The sequence below is a fragment of the Megalops cyprinoides genome, chromosome 17, assembly GCF_013368585.1.
Source record: "Megalops cyprinoides isolate fMegCyp1 chromosome 17, fMegCyp1.pri, whole genome shotgun sequence".
Lineage (NCBI taxonomy): Eukaryota > Metazoa > Chordata > Actinopteri > Elopiformes > Megalopidae > Megalops > Megalops cyprinoides.
Window position 1 is genome coordinate 27,321,985 of NC_050599.1, and position 15,757 is coordinate 27,337,741.

Below are 15,757 nucleotides of genomic sequence, written 5' to 3' on the forward strand. Positions count from 1 at the left end.
ATAATACCATGATCACAGTCTCTATCAGCAAGCTGAAAGAGCTACACTGCACTCTACTGTTTATTAAACATAATCTATCTGTAACTAAAGCAGCACAAAATCACCCAGGACTTTAGACTCAGCGTGAAAATACTATCGCCTAGTCTACCTTGTTAATGCCAGGAGAAAAAGTGTTTGTAAAGGAGTTGGACTGGCCTAATTAGAGTTTTTAGAGCATGTGCTATACTGAGATGGACAGTCCTGCTCAGATCCTGCACCAGCAGTGGGTGCTTCTTTCATTAATGTTCCCTCTGTTAATGTTTGCCAACCTTCTTCTTGGTGACTGCAAGGCATTGTGGGGGAATGCCTGCACCTTGTTCTCTGCCCTAAAGGGAAATCCCATCTGTAACCTTCTGCTGTTTCTATGGCAACTTGCTGTCAAAATTGAAATGAGTTTGCATTTTACCTGCTTAGTACTTGCTGGATTAGCTCTGGTCAAGCAGACTAATTTCATAATTGTTGTTACTTATAAAAAATCACTTTTAAGTAAAAATTTCAAGAGACTCAATTTGTGTAGTAAGAAATGTCTGTCCTGTTTTAGTGAGGCAATTGAATATTCAGATTGTTTTGTGACATCATGCAAAAGAAATGATCAGTCAGATTAAGGACACAATAATTTATTTATTGTTAAAGATGTGCCAATAAGGTAGTACAGGTGTCATGAAACTGATGCATTTATTTTTCATAATTTTTATCTTTTGCTTGTTCCATATAAGATCACTTACATTTCTTAAGACCTGTCACTGTGCAATTTAGGCTGTAATTCTACCATCAACATCATAACAGGATGCAAGTGTTCAAAGTAACTATAAAGATAAAGGTATTTATCTCAAATCAAATACAAAAACATGTATGTGTCTGTTTGGAAGATGACAAAATATGTTCATACCACCGAGCAGATCTCCTGTTGTTACCGTGTCTGCTTTGTGGGACTGCTAAAAATACCACCTAGCAGTAGCAAGGCTGAGTAGAAATCTCTCCTTTTGTGATGAGAGGCTCAGAGAAGCATGGAACATTCTAGATGGACAGCAGAATGGCATGTCATGGTCTTTTTTAACCAGCAGAGGGCACTATTGGAATCCCACACAATATACATTACTAGCCTCCATCACATCCACTGAGATCTTTATCTCCCTGCTCCTCAATCTAGATTATTAGCATACGGTTTAGCAAAGGTGGTGTTTTTGGTTATTATAAAATGGCTTTTTAGGAACAGCAATAATGGATTTAGTTCTTCTGAAAGCTGTCTTGTACATGAGACAAATACAGTTTTTGCAGTGGATAATAAAAGCACTGGTTATATGTAATGGATGAAATGCATGCTGAGAAGAGTTATGGATAAGGATGAAATGGTTGTTATTAATAAAAACATAAATTTCTGAACTGCAATTAAAAATAAAAGCAGTAGGCTTACATTTTATTGCTTTTGCATTTAAATAATTGTATTTATTATATTTTAAAAATATATATATTAGTTGTTATGGCTTTAATCATATTCATATATCATGGAGTATACTTTACAGTATGGCAGTTTCACAGTTTAAGACAGTAATTTGCAGGCCTGTGTTTTGTCACGGATGCAGTACATTATGTCCTATGCAAATGCCTTGTGTTTGGGACTTGTTTGGGACACATTTGCTTTTGGTGAGGACTGTGCTGTAGTGGGCGGTGGCGCGGGGACGTCTCTATTTTTAGGAAGCCACGGCACTGCGATGGCGCGGCCAGCATCAGGACATGAATAATTGGGCGTGGGAGAGCGGGGTGAGGAGGGCCTGACCCAAGCTCACATCCCACTCCTCCCACACGCAAGCCCTCCGGGTCTGCAAATGAAGAGCAGGGGGTCCTCGTTTCCACAGTGACCTCACCCCCACCTCTCATGTGCATTTCCTGCCCTGTGTGTAAATCAGGAGGCTGAAGCCATAACGGAGTTGCTGGATATTACGTCCCTCCCCCGTGCTGGTGAGGATGGATGCCCATGTTTTGGTTCCAGCCTTGTGATTTGAAAATAACAGGAAGTTAGGGTCACTCAGTGATGGCACCGCCTGACTGCGATTGGAGAGATTATTATTATGGTGTTTTTCATTTTCCAGAGTGGAAGTTATTCACTGATGGCAAGATGTGCAGGAAATACCTTGGCCAGCTCTGACGGCACACAGATAAGCGGCCTTGTGTCATTTGCTGGGCTCTTACTTAATAGAGTGCTTTTCATAAATGCCTCTGTCTCACCAGCTGTGTAATGTAGATTTATCTCACTGCAGAGGGGGAAGTTGCCATCCCTATTACCTCCTAGGATGATGGCAGCACCTGTGTTCTATCCCACAATGCATTGCGCTGAGGCACAACAGTGCTGCCTCTGTCCCTGGTTCCTTGCTTAGGCTGTTGGCAGACAGGCTAACTGCTGACCAATCAGATGCTGCCTCATGGCTTCGCATTGTAGCCTTTTGTTCCTTTCAGCAGGTGATTTAGACGCAGTGCGTTGGAATGACCTGCAAGATCTGAGCATTTAACACCATTTCGGCGCTAGAGAGGGGATGACATTGGGAGGCGTGGTCCTCTGTCGTGACATTGAGGGAACACTCGAAAGCTGGTGGGTTGCCAAATCTGGAAGCTGCAAAACAGGGCCAAAACCCTCAGCCTGAGCTTCAGTGATCAGGGAAACTCTGAGCAAATCAGGCAGGGGCCCTGGCACTCTCCTCCACTGTTTCCATGGCAATGCAGGATCAGTGTCTGTGCCGTTGCCAGGGGAGCAGACCCTGAGGAGATCGAGCAGGAGAGGCAAGGACACCAAAACCATCACCAAACGAGAGGGGGTCAGGAATATTAGAGAACACGCTGTCAATCTGAGAGAATAAAGACCCAAATACAAACCCCTGAAAGGAAACACAACTCTTTTGTACTTGTACTGCAAGAACAAATGGCCACTTCATAGCTTTTCCCAGTGGGTGTGTATTTTGAGTATTCTGTAATGTGATCATTATGGCTGTGTTTTAGCATTAATGGAGCCTCAGAAACATAAAGCTGTCCAAAGGCATTTGGACAATATTTTTCATTCAGAAGGGAAACCCTTTAAAGCATGTCAGCCCCCTTTTTTAACCTTTCGAGATGAGAGTATTTGCCATTTTTACTACCTGCTGACATTTTTGTGTTGTTGCTAAGTGACACTGTTAAAGGCCTTGTGTAAACTGGCGTTACATGGTTACCACATCATGATACAACGGGGCCCCTTTTAAATGGGTACTAATCCGTCTTCACCATTTCACCGTCTAATTTCTCAGTCATTCAATTTTTTCATCTCTATTTTTACAGTAAAATAATTTTTTTCATTGTACTATCATGGTGTATTTCCTTCAGACATGCTTCTATATTCATATAACACATAACTGAATGCTATTGTTACACACATAATCTACATTTCTAAATGCATTTTAAGGATTTTTACTGACAGGGAGAGAGGAATTCTGGGATTTGTAGTGCAATAGATGTGTAGGCTGCTCTGTGGGAGCTGATTAAAACTGCCTAAGCCAGGTATCAAAATGCCTGGGGGGACCTCACATTCAGAAACCGTCTCTGTGGATACAGGCATGCTTTCCCCCCACCTGTTCCTTTGTACTCAGCATTCAGAGCAGTGCTCAATGTTCAGGAGTGTGGTGGACTGCCATGTCTGTTACAGCAGAAGTTGTCAGTGTGAATGCGGTATCTCCTGGTAATGCGTGTAGGCCTTGGCATGTTTATCAATTATTCATCCAAGCCAGAGAGCAAGGCCTCAGTTGACTGCTTGAATTTGTGGTAGAGAGGGTGGTGATGTTGCTGTGAAAAATAAGAGAAAATAAGAGTCTGTGCAATGCAGTATAAATAGAAAAAAACCTTCAAAATGGTTTAAAGATATACATGAAATCAAAGATTCATCTCCTTAGCAGAACTGACATGGAGGCTCACTACAGGACTGCCTGGGCCAATATATGTAATGTGATATACATATATGTATTTGCCAAAAATGTGGATAATATATTTCATGTAATTTAAAATGTATCAATAATTGCCACTGTGAAACATCAGGAATTTGCTGCAAAACATATTTTGAAAATGTGTCACAGCATATCACAATACATAACAATGCATTTAAAAATACAGTACACATATGAATGTAGTGAAGAGCGTTATATTTTATAATCGTCTTTATATGTTTTGACAGGACACTTACAATGCTTAAAATGCGGACGGTTGCATTTTTACCTGGATTATTTTTCATTCAAAGCATGGTGGAGGGACTGAGGGAAGTGCTGGCACATGGTCCTTACTGATCTTTGTAACGCTCTCGCTGCTCTTGGTAAATTTCTCAAGAAGCATGTTTGGCATGAACAAATGAGAATGTGTAACACTTCCAGCACTATGCATAATGCATATACAGGAATGAAGCCATGGAAGAGGGGTTGCTGTAACCTGCAGCAGACACACCTTCCTCACTGTGTCTGCAGTGAAGAATCACACTGTCATGAGTACGCTATAGTCAGCATTAATGCCAAGGTCCTGTGGGAGGAGATCGCTGAGTCATCCCCAAGCCTTTTTAGGCGCCGCCCATCTGCAGATGCTCACTGTGATGTCACCCTTCTGGAGCCGAGAGACACCACCTGACCCCTCTCTGGTGGCCCTGCCCCACCCCAATGACCAGTTCAGATGAGAAGGGAAGCAGTTAGAATGTCACAAGGGTTAAGGGTGTTTTCACATATAGTCCTTTTTAAACAAACCAAACTCAGTGCTCTAAAGTGGACTAAAAAGTGGACCAACAGAAAAGGGACTCTCTCTTTTTGCGTTCACATTGTGAGTTCATTTGAAAGAAGCCTCAGTCCTCTGTCTACTCCACGTCAGTTCTGATGGGGCCTCAGTCCTCTTGCTGTTCACACTATAGTTCCTCTGGAGCTCTCATACCTTTACTGCTTTGGATTATGGGTAGCTTTCACTTGGAACAAGATGGCTGTTGCTATACTTGTCTTATCCACATTTTCATAATTCCAGCGATTACGAAAACAAGATAATTGAGGTAAAACAATTATTGTGCCGCTTTATTTATTGAAATGTGTGTGTGAATATATATATATACGACTCACAAAAAGTTAGGGATATTTGGGTGAAATTTCAGGATGAACCTATGCACTGTAACCTTTACAGGTGAACTTAATTTGACCTTCTCTAAACTTTTGAATGTCCAACTGTTTAATGTTTCAGTACTTTTTGCACAACTTGCTGTTCTCTAACAAGGAGCTGGACGGCAAAATTCACAACAGGTGTTTGATCCATGAATCGACCAATAAATTTCCTGGTTCAATTAGAATTGGTATTTAAACAGTCCTCTACATCATGCTGTTCACATTTTGACATCATGAGACCAAGACGACACCTAACAATTGATCAACAGTACCGTGCCATTGCGAGGCTTCAAACAGGATGTTCTCAGAGGGAAGTGGCCACTAAGCTTAGAGTGTCACAGAGTGTCATCAGCAGGTTGCAACAGAGATACAGAGAGACTGGAAGAGTCACAGAAAGGCATAGAAGTGGACGTCCTTTGGCCACATCCCACACTGATGACCGCTTCATTGTGAACAGTGCCCTGCAGAACCGGATGATGAATGCAACTCAACTCCAGGCACATTTAAGGGAGGTGAGAGGTACCCAAGTGTCATGTCAGACCATTCGAAACCGTTTACATCAGCGTGGTCTGCGTGCTAGACGACCTGCAAGGGTACCTGACCACACCACCAGGCACAGGCGTCATCGTCTTGCATGGGCCAGGGAGCATTTACGCTGGACGAGGGGCCAGTGGGTCTCAGTGCTGTTCTCTGATGAAAGTCGATTCACGTTGAGCAGAAATGATGGCCGCCAACGATGTTGGAGACATCAAGGAGAGCGCTATGCATCAGCCACTGTTGTCACCAGACGAGTCTTTGGTGGTGGTGGTGTTACAGTGTGTCTAGTCAATACAGAACTGCCCTACACTTTGTGAATGGTACAGTGACAAGCCCATACTACCTGAATAACATCATTAATCCAGTCATTGTGCCCCTGCATGAACAACACAGGCCTAATTTCATTTTCATGGACGACAATGCTCCAGCTCATCGAGGTCGCATCATTAGGGAACGGCTGCTGGAGACTGGGATACCTCAAATGGAGTGGCCTGCACTTTCTCCAGACCTGAATCCCATAGAAAACCTATGGGATCAGCTGAGTTGCCGTGTAGAGGCTCGTAACTCTGTACCCCAGAACCTCAATGACCTGAGGGCCGCCCTTCAAGAAGAGTGGGATGCCATGCCTCAGCAGACAATAAGTCGACTTGTGAACAGCATGAGACGTCGTTGTCAAGCTGTAATTGATGCTCAAGGGCACATGACAAGTTATTGAGACATTGACATATTTTGTTGTGGTATACCCACCACCGTTGTGGGCTTTTGTTTCAATAAATTGTTTGAGATGAGGAAATCACCATTGCATGCTTCTACTTAAATGCCCTACTTTCATGATATAATATCACTGTAGCGTGAACATTTTCCATAAATTTCACCCGAAAGACAAATATCCCTAACTTTTTGTGAGTTGTGTATATATATATATGTATATATATATATATATATTTATATTTATTTATTCATTTCATTTATTCTTTTTTTACATTTATTTTTTATTTGTTTTTCAGTTGGAGTGCGCATGTTACGTTACATGGTTTGTTTTCATTAACGTTATTAAGCTTCTCATAGTTTTCAGTTAGCATCTGTTATATTTTTTAATGTTAAATCAGTTTCCTCAAAGCTAAAATTAGCTAGAATTTTTCCAATCTACTGTTCTAATCGCCCCGCAATAAGACTCAGCATCAGTGTAAAGGTTTAGCTAAGTGAGAGGTTCTAGGCTTTATATCACAATATAATATATATATAATATATATTTATATATATATATATTTTAAAGAAAAGTAATAGCTGTGAGTGACATGTGAACAAACAATGACAGAGACACTGGCCAATCCTTATAGATTTGGGGTAAAATTAAACATGGCTAGAATGTGGTTCTCAGTGTTCACAGAGACATTCTGCTAAATTATGTGTCAGTCTTCACTGTACATGCTGCTAAATTGAGTGACTCATCCCCTGTCTGACACAATTATAATTTTCTGACAAAAGCATGCCTTTTCATTTATCCTCCCTCATCACACAAAGGAATCCGTATATGAAGAGATATTTTTAATACTTTCTGCCCTTAAATTTTTCATGATCTGGGGAAACATTCAGTCCCTGGATATTCCCTGTTCTTTTCATATGCGGTACTCTTTTCGATTTTATGGTGTCTCCTGGGACAAATCGCTGAGTCCACCCAATTGGATACGTCCTGAAATGCCCTCACATGGGATGGTTTCATCAATAACTTACTGATAGTTATTTAAGCACTGCAAAATGTAAAATGTTAGGGGCTCTCTGAGTCTGGGACACTAAACCACAGAGTCTGGGGTTCATACTGAGCTGGGACAAATATGGGAAAATGTCTCAATGGCATCTAGAAATTCATTTCATAATTTAATTTCTTTCAAGCTAATAGACAGGGCTCACTTGCCCCTCATAAACATTTTTAAATGTCTAGCGCAACTAAATATCTAAATATCTAGTGTAATAAATGCAACAATGGTGACAAGGGGACGTATTATAGCATGCATTGGAATGTCCCTTAGTCCTTAACCTGTGCTTTGATATGATCTCACACAGCAGATGCATTAACATTTACTCTTAAATGTTTTTACCAAATCCCCCCTCATCTGTTTTTGTTGGATGAGGTTTTTTTTTCTTCACCATCCCAAAAGGAAATCCTCCTGGCCGGATCCGCTACAACCAAAAATCTCATAATATAGTCATCAGAGTCCACGGGTCATTTGTTGATATCCCTCTGGTTAGCAAATTTTAGAGCCATTGCTCGTGTTGAACATTCTGCTGCAATAATTAATAAGGCGTGCAAATCAACCTTTCAAGTGTGGGATATGGCAAGGAACACATTATGCAATACACTCATCCTTGGAACTTACGTCTAACCCCCCATTGGTATTTCCATATTCAGTGTATATATGTGTGTGTGTGTGTGTGTGTGTGTGTGTGTGTGTGTGTGTGCATGTGTGTGTGTGTACATGATTTCATAATTATATGTATGTATGCATATATATCTGTGTGTGCATGTATAAATGCGTGTGTCAATGTGGAATATATGTTTTTTGGTGTAGGTATATATGTATGTATACAAGTGTGTCCTACTGTACGTTAAGGTGTATGCATATGATGAGGTTTAATTCCTCGTCTATTCAAGTTCATATTATTATAAGAATTGTTATTATTTTATTAGAATTATACTTATTAAATATAAATTCTGGAAAATCTCTATCATAGTATCTGTACTTGGATGGACGGCTTTCTTGGAGTGTTTTTCTTGCATGTCAGTGATCACAGTTGTAATTTTTTTTGGTTTAATGTACAAGTACAAAAAAACAATGGTCACAAAAAAGAACAAAAGGAGTGCATTTTATCTGGGTTTGCTGGGATTAAGAATAATCTAATCTAATCTGAAAAAAGAACAGCAGGAAAATAAAAACGGAAGAGAGGGAAGGCAAAAGGGAGCTGGGGTAGCAGCACCGCCCTGCCTTTCGGCTCCTTCACAGAGCATCGTTAACCCATCCCACACCACTCCTCTACGCAGTTTACAAGCAGCAAGGGGGACTCTTAATGTGAAAGACCTCCCTGGTCCCTTTTCAAGATAGAACCCCCCCACCCCCCCCCACCCCCCCCATCCACCCCAGCTCCGATTGGCCGCCTTGAAGACTGCGGTGTTGGCAGTCCGCCCTGATTGGCTGCCCTTCATAACTCCCTCCCTCTCGGGGCGTCAGTCAGCATGTTCCATGGGCAGGCAGCGGCGTGGCCACCTCCCACTAACCCCTCCCTTCCTCCAATCACGGGGCCATTCATGCATCAGGATGTCTGTATGAGAGAGAGCAGCATCCCCCAGCAGAAGAAGCGCTCAGTCGTCTCCTTGCAGCATGCAGGCCAGTGCAGATTCCACCAAGATGGAGAGCCCCTGGAGCGGCTGGAAATGCCAGGGTACGCGGTGTGTGTGTGTGTGTGTGTGTGTGTATATATGTGTGTGTGCGCAAGTGTGAGCGTGTGTGCGGGGAGGATGGCAGGATGACTGGGCAGGTTTGCGGGGGGACAGGGGTGTGTACCTATGGGCCTTGCATCGTACCGTCTGCGACCCCCCATCGTCCCCCCTCCCTTCCTGCCCACGCTCAGAAACAAAGGCAGAGGGGCTGAACATTTTGGGGGGAGGTGGGGGCGCATGTGTGCTTGTTTAGACAGGGATGGTGTTGTCACCCTCTCGAGGGCAGACAGAGCACTCTGGGGGGAAACCTGGCAATGGGAGGATAGCATCTAAAACGACCTCATTACAGGGCCACACCCAGTCCTGATGGGGTAGAGCATCCAGGCCCTCCCGCCCGCTGCTCCTGTCTCTGTCCCTGCTTTGCTGCTTTGTCTGTTGGCTGAGGAGTGACTGATTTACAGACTGGCCACACGGGGATGTTTTGTGTGTTTAGCGGTTAAACCCCCCCCACCCCCCACTCCCGTGTCCCTGCGTCACCTCCTCCTCCTGTGAGGGGACGTTTTTTGTGTCTGGCTGTCTGGTCGATCACCGCGGCGACAGAGATTAGATCCCTTAGCGACGGGGCGTGGCCCGTTTGGCCGGAGGCGAGTGCGCGGTTTTCGCACAGTGTGGGCGCGGGTACGGGCGTGCCAGGCCTCCTGGCCATTTTGGCTCCGCAGGCGGCCAACCTGGATCTGTACAGGGGTCCAGTGCAGCTGCAGTGTTGCTGTGGCTCTCTAGAACATGCCACTGGGAGTGGGATACACACCTGTGCATTTCAAATCCTGTAGTTTTCTCCCTGAGCTGGTGTGTGTATGGGTGGGTGTTGGCATAAGTGCATATGTTTGTATATTTTTGGGTGTGGATGTGTGTTTTTGTGTGCACTTGTGTGTTTTTGTGTGGGTGCGTGTTTTGTGTCTGTGTGTGTGTGTGTGTGTGTGTGTGTATGTGTGTGTGCATTTTTGTGTGCGTGTGTGCTGCACCTATGTGCATCTTTGATTTCGTCCCCATGAAAATTCAAGTTGTTCCTTCTGACCTGATTTTGTAACATCCACAGCATTTCATGCCTCTGTTCTATGATCTGAGATAAATGATCTGAGGGTAGACAGCACAGATTTCTGCCAGTTGCCTGTTAGCCTGCGTCCCTCTCTGATCGGTTCAGAGGTGAGCCCACATGCTGGCTGCTGTAATGTTAGCGTGCGGTGGGCAGGAAGCTGTGATCTGGGCTCCGGCAGGTTCTGAGCCTGTTCCCTGACCCTGCTGGACTGGAAGTGGGTCGCAGAGGCTGATTATGCGTACTGTGGGCAGACAAGGCCTACATATCGGCCACATTCAGTTTCCCCTAGAGCTCAGAGTCAGGGACGTGACAGGGCCAGAGCACGCCGATTGCCAAACTCTTTCTCTCTTGGTCTTTGGGTGGAGGAGGTTTCGCGGGGAACATTCCAGAACATTCTGGTTTTAGCTTGTGAAGCGTTATTGAAGCAATATTTCTCAATCCTGTCCAGGAGGTCACCACAGGCTACTGGTAGGGCAGTGTAGTTTTTCTCAGCGTTGCATCATAGATTTTTATCATCACTCACTGTGTGTGAATGTGTGTGCATGTCTGTGTAGGAGTGAGTGTGTGTGTGTGTGTGTGTGTGTGTTTGGGACAGGCTGTAAGGATGAAATGAGTCCAGTAAGTCCCCTTTTGCAGAATAATGTGTACTATATAACTATAGTTTACAGTAACTCCTTTAAAAATAGTGTGTTCTGCATAGGCGTCATTTACGCTGGGGACACTGGGGACATGTCCCCACCACTTTTTGTCGTGGCCCATTTCGTCCCCACCACTTTAAAAAGGTGTGAACACGTCAAACTCGTTGTTGTCCCCAGCACTTTTCAAAACAAACTGACGCCCATGGTGTTCTGTATGAGTTTGCAGTATGCTGTAGTGCCCGTATGAAGGATAGTGTGTATTGGGTAACTCTTTTGTGTACTGTAGTACCCTAATGAAGAATAGTGTGTGCTCTGTATCTTTGTAATGTGTTGTTGTGTCCTTATGAAGAATAGTGTATGCTCTGTAACTTTGTAATGTGTTGTTGTGTCCTTATGAAGAATAGTGTGTGCTCTGTAACTTTGTAATTTGGTGTTGTGTTCTTATGAAGAATAGTGTGTGCCATGTAACTCTAGTCTGCTGTAGTGGCTAGAGATTCTGAGGTAAGGCTGCTGTTGTGGTCTTTAAAAATCCAAGTGTGCTGATGGATAAAAGAATTATGCTGTAAATGTGAGGTATGTGAGTCAGCCAGGTTAAGGGCGTCTGCCAGGGGATGCAGTGTAAAAAGTCACACTCGCATCACTTTGGAAAAGAGCGAATCAATAATCAGATCAATAATCCAGACATACCTTCCAGGACCACTTTTTCTCTGGCCTTTTATATGCACCTTAAAACATTCCTCCAACCAAACCCTCAAAAGTTGTCCAATCCCCTACCTATTTCTACGGCAGTGTCTTTGGTCTGTTCTGGTCTTACTGGACAGACAATGAATAGACAGCCTTTGTGTTGATCCTAAAATCTAGTCAGGCAAGCCCTTCAGGTGATTACCATTTCTTTTTTGTCAGCCTAGTTAGGCTCAAGCCTCTGCCTAAATTTGCATTATAAGGCACCATTTTGACTCAGGCACTGCCTTTACAGTTTACTGCCTTAACTTCCTGAAACATCAGAAGTACGATTAAGTGTCTGTAGACCAAAACCAGCCACAAAACACTGTCTAGGGGTCTGACTACATAGGCTCCTTGTCGCAGTGACATTGGTGTGCCCAGCACAATACCCCCCTCCTGACAACTCAGTGCGGCACGCTGGGCGGTCAGCCGATCGATGCTCAGAAGGTCGCCTATGAAGGGTACAGCACTGACCACTCACAAAAGAGGGAACGCTCTGCACCCAGACAGCTGACCAGCTGCAGGGGGTGCCTGCCAGTGTGAAAGGAAAGGAAAGCTCATTTACCATTGTCCATTATGGTCAGTGTCTGACAACCATTGTCTGAGAAAACCTAACATAGGATCCTAGAGGGAGTCAGTTAAATCATTCACTGTTTTGTTATTATGTATACTACTTTCAGATTCTCAGGAAGTGTACCTAGAATTTATCAAATTGTACAGTCAGATATTCACTATATTTGTCATCTGAAGCGTTCAATGGCAGCTGTCCAACTGGGAATCAAACCGGCAACCCTCAATTTGCAGGTCCAGTTTCCCAATCCCTGCACCACACTTCTGTCATAGCCCCAGCAGGCAAGATTTCTTTGGCGGTTCACCCTGGAGGAGGATTGCTTGTAGATGACCCCATTGATGGTCACAGTGATTGGCGTATTTGGGACTCAGTGTTTCATCCAGGACAGCGAGAGTGCACCCTAATTAGCGTCACTGTGGACCCCGCTGCATGTAATCCTCCTGCTGCTCTTCTCGGGGGCTGAGTCCTCACTGAGCGGGAATGGATGCTCTAGTTGTCGCTACCAACTGTGATGACCTCACATGCTGATATCATACACTCAGCCTAATCATGACAGCAGAAGGTCTGCAGATCTGTAAAAGTCTCTCCAAAAGTCACTGTTTGTTGCTGTGGGGTAAAATCTGGGGGTTACTAATTGGAAAACTGGGTTTATATGTAGTCATAACTGCTCATTAATTTCTTTGTTTTTTCGTAAGAAGAAATCTGTTATTATGTGTGTGACTTTTGTGTGTAATGTCTCTGGATCTGGTGACAAAGTCTCCAAGTTGGCAACTTGGCTGTCTGACTCACCAGGGAAATCCTTAGACCCCAAACCTTTGATGTAATGTCATGGTAAGATTGCGGCTGCCCTCTCTGGTGCCATTAACCCTCACCATTACCACAAGGTGAGCATGCCATGCACGTCGTGCCGTCATGCCCGGTGTCGGTTGTGTGGGGGACTCTCATTCCTGAGTAAACTGGTTGTAAATAACTGACATCAAACAAATTTGAGCTCTCTCTCCCTCAGAAAGCAGAACCCTGGATCCACTCCTGAAATTAGAGCTGTGATTAAGGGCCATGGTTAATTAAAGCCACTGAGTCGGCACAAGATTAGCCGCTCTCCTTAAGCCAGGGTTCAGCTGCTCTCTCGCTGCTCCTGGTTCACCCCTGGCACAGGCCTCGCCATGGCTATGACTACAGGAGCCGTTCAGTCAGAACTGTTGCTCCCAAAGACAGAATCATGAATCTGTGAATCGTACATGGGACAACAGCGGATCGGTGCCATGCCATGTCCTCTGGGAATGTCTGAGAAACACCTGAGAAACATGTCTGAGCATGACCCAGAAGTTTTTTTCTTTTAGTTTGTTGTATCCTGCAGAGCTGGACACATTTTGCTGAATATTTCTCTTACTGCATAGGCAGTTCAAAATATGTGGATCAGGGGTGAATATATTCTCCTGTATGATGCTGAAAAGTTCGCCATGGGTCTTGTGAATGTGATTTATCATAATCATAGTAAAAGAACCTTTGAATCTCATCTTTAATTTTAGCCACTAAAATGTCCCCATCATGCAGTAGATAGATCACTCTGGAAATATTAGTTAATCATAGCCTTGTGTACCTCAGTATGTTTAGGCCAAGGAGTCAGAGGCTGTCATTGTTAAATTGATCAAGTAAGAGAGCCATTGTATGTTTTGAGTATTGACACGCCTAAACAACTAGTTGAGCGTGAGTGGAAGACAAGCATGGTCTTGAATATTATTCTGCTAGAGCCCTTAGGAACCAATCCATCTGTTCTACCTGGCAACTGATTCCTAACCTTCCTCTGACTGCAATGACTCTGACTGTAGTGGCTCTGGCTGTAGTGGCTCTGACTGTATTAATTATGATAGTGCTGAAGGGGCAGTAAAGTGTGTTCATAAGTATGAGGATGTGTTGTAACAGTGCTGTGTTTATAAGGATGAGGGCGTGTGCTAACAGTGTTATGTGTGATTATAAGGATGAGAGTGTGTCCTAGCGGTGCTGTGTGTGTTGATAAGGATGAGGGCTTGTCTTAATATTGCTGTGTGTGTTTATAAGGATGAGGTGAGAGTCAGACTCTGTGCTCCTAGTCCATCTGCAGCTTTGTATTGTTACTGTGTCTGTCAGGCTGTCTCTCTTTGCTGTGAGGGGACCAGAGCACGGTAGCTATGGTAACTGCATCCAGCTCCCTCTAACGGGCACCACACGCCCTTCCTCATTGCCATAGCAACGTGGTGCGGCTTAGAAAATAGGTATTGCGGGGGTGGGGGTGGAGGCACTCCAATTTTTCTGTTCACAGTGGTGTGTGCGTGTGTGTGTGCCTGTATTTCTGTTTATGTGCGTGTGTATATGTATGTCTGTGTGAATGAGTGTGTTCATGTCCATGCTTGTGTTTATGTGTGTGCTTGTGTGTGTGTGTGTGTGTGTGTGTGTGTGTGTGTGTGCTTTTAGCGAGTATGCAGGCATGCTTCCATAGTTTCTGTGCCCATAGAGGAAGCTGTGGCCTATGAAGGGATCGCTGTGTTTTCTACTGCCTTTATCTACTCAGAATCAGAGTGTTTAAAGCCCATAGGCTCTGGATGAAGTCATTCCCCATATGAATAATTCATCCGCGCATGTGGCCCTCCAGAGACACAGGAAGAACAGCTCTTCCTCAGACTCACTGCCTGATGCGCAGAAGATCATTTCTCAGTGTGCTCTTTATGATTATCAGCATCACTGTAAAGCCCAGGCAAAGAGCGCATTGAGTGTGTGAGTGAATGCTAGACTCTCTGAGTTTTGGGCCTTGACTCTGTGAGAGCTGGATCCTGGCTCTGTGAGCTTTGGATCTGTGCTCTGTGAGTGCTGGATTCTTGGCTCTGTGAGTGCTGGATCTTCGCTCTGTGAGCTTGGGATCTTCGCTCTGTGAGTGCTGGATCTGTGCTCTGTGAGTGCTGGATCTTCGCTCTGTGAGTGCTGGATCTTCGCTCTGTGAGCTTGGGATCTTCGCTCTGTGAGTGCTGGATCTGTGCTCTGTGAGTGCTGGATCTTCGCTCTGTGAGTGCTGGATCTTCGCTCTGTGAGTGCTGGATCTGTGCTCTGTGAGTGCTGGATCTTCGCTCTGTGAGCTTTGGATCTGTGCTCTGTGAGTGCTGGATCTCGGTGCAGTTTTGTGGTGCCACACCCCTGTTTGTTATACTACAGCTCCTCCCACCCTTGCCTACAGGTGGGCCTTCTTTTTGTACCAAAACATAGCAGCTGGCTCCTTCCTTCCTAGCCATGGCAGCAGCAGGACAGTATACTCCTCTGAAAGGCATTCTGGGGTGTAGAGAAGGTGCCATGTGCCCTTGTACCTCTGAAAGGTGTTGGTGGTTCTGGCTGTGGTAGCCATGGAGCACAGACAATGCTACCACTCCCTGATGTTCAGGCTGCAGATCCCATGCAGTTTTTAAGCAGCCGCTGTCTTCTGCTACTCATTCATGCCTCAACACTCTTGCTTTCTCATGGCCACTTGTTCAGAGCTGGAGAGTTTCTAAGGTTCTAAGAGAACATCTATATCGAATGACTTGAACAGCAGTCTAGATAACTTAGCAG

General features: G+C 44.5%; 1 protein-coding gene across 2 annotated transcripts in view; it reads left to right on the forward strand.

Annotated features, from left to right (window-relative positions):
* LOC118792011 (reticulon-1-A-like) overlaps nucleotides 1–15,757 on the forward strand; it is a 48,523-nt gene that overhangs the window by 29,381 nt on the left and 3,385 nt on the right. The window contains exon 1 of one of the 2 annotated variants that reach the window (XM_036549691.1): nucleotides 9,017–9,158. The exons of the other annotated variant lie outside the window; for it this stretch is intronic. Coding sequence (XP_036405584.1) covers nucleotides 9,098–9,158 — 61 coding nt within the window. The 5' untranslated portion in view covers nucleotides 9,017–9,097. Of the gene's footprint in view, nucleotides 1–9,016; nucleotides 9,159–15,757 lie in introns of those variants that run through there. 2 annotated transcript variants of the gene reach the window in all.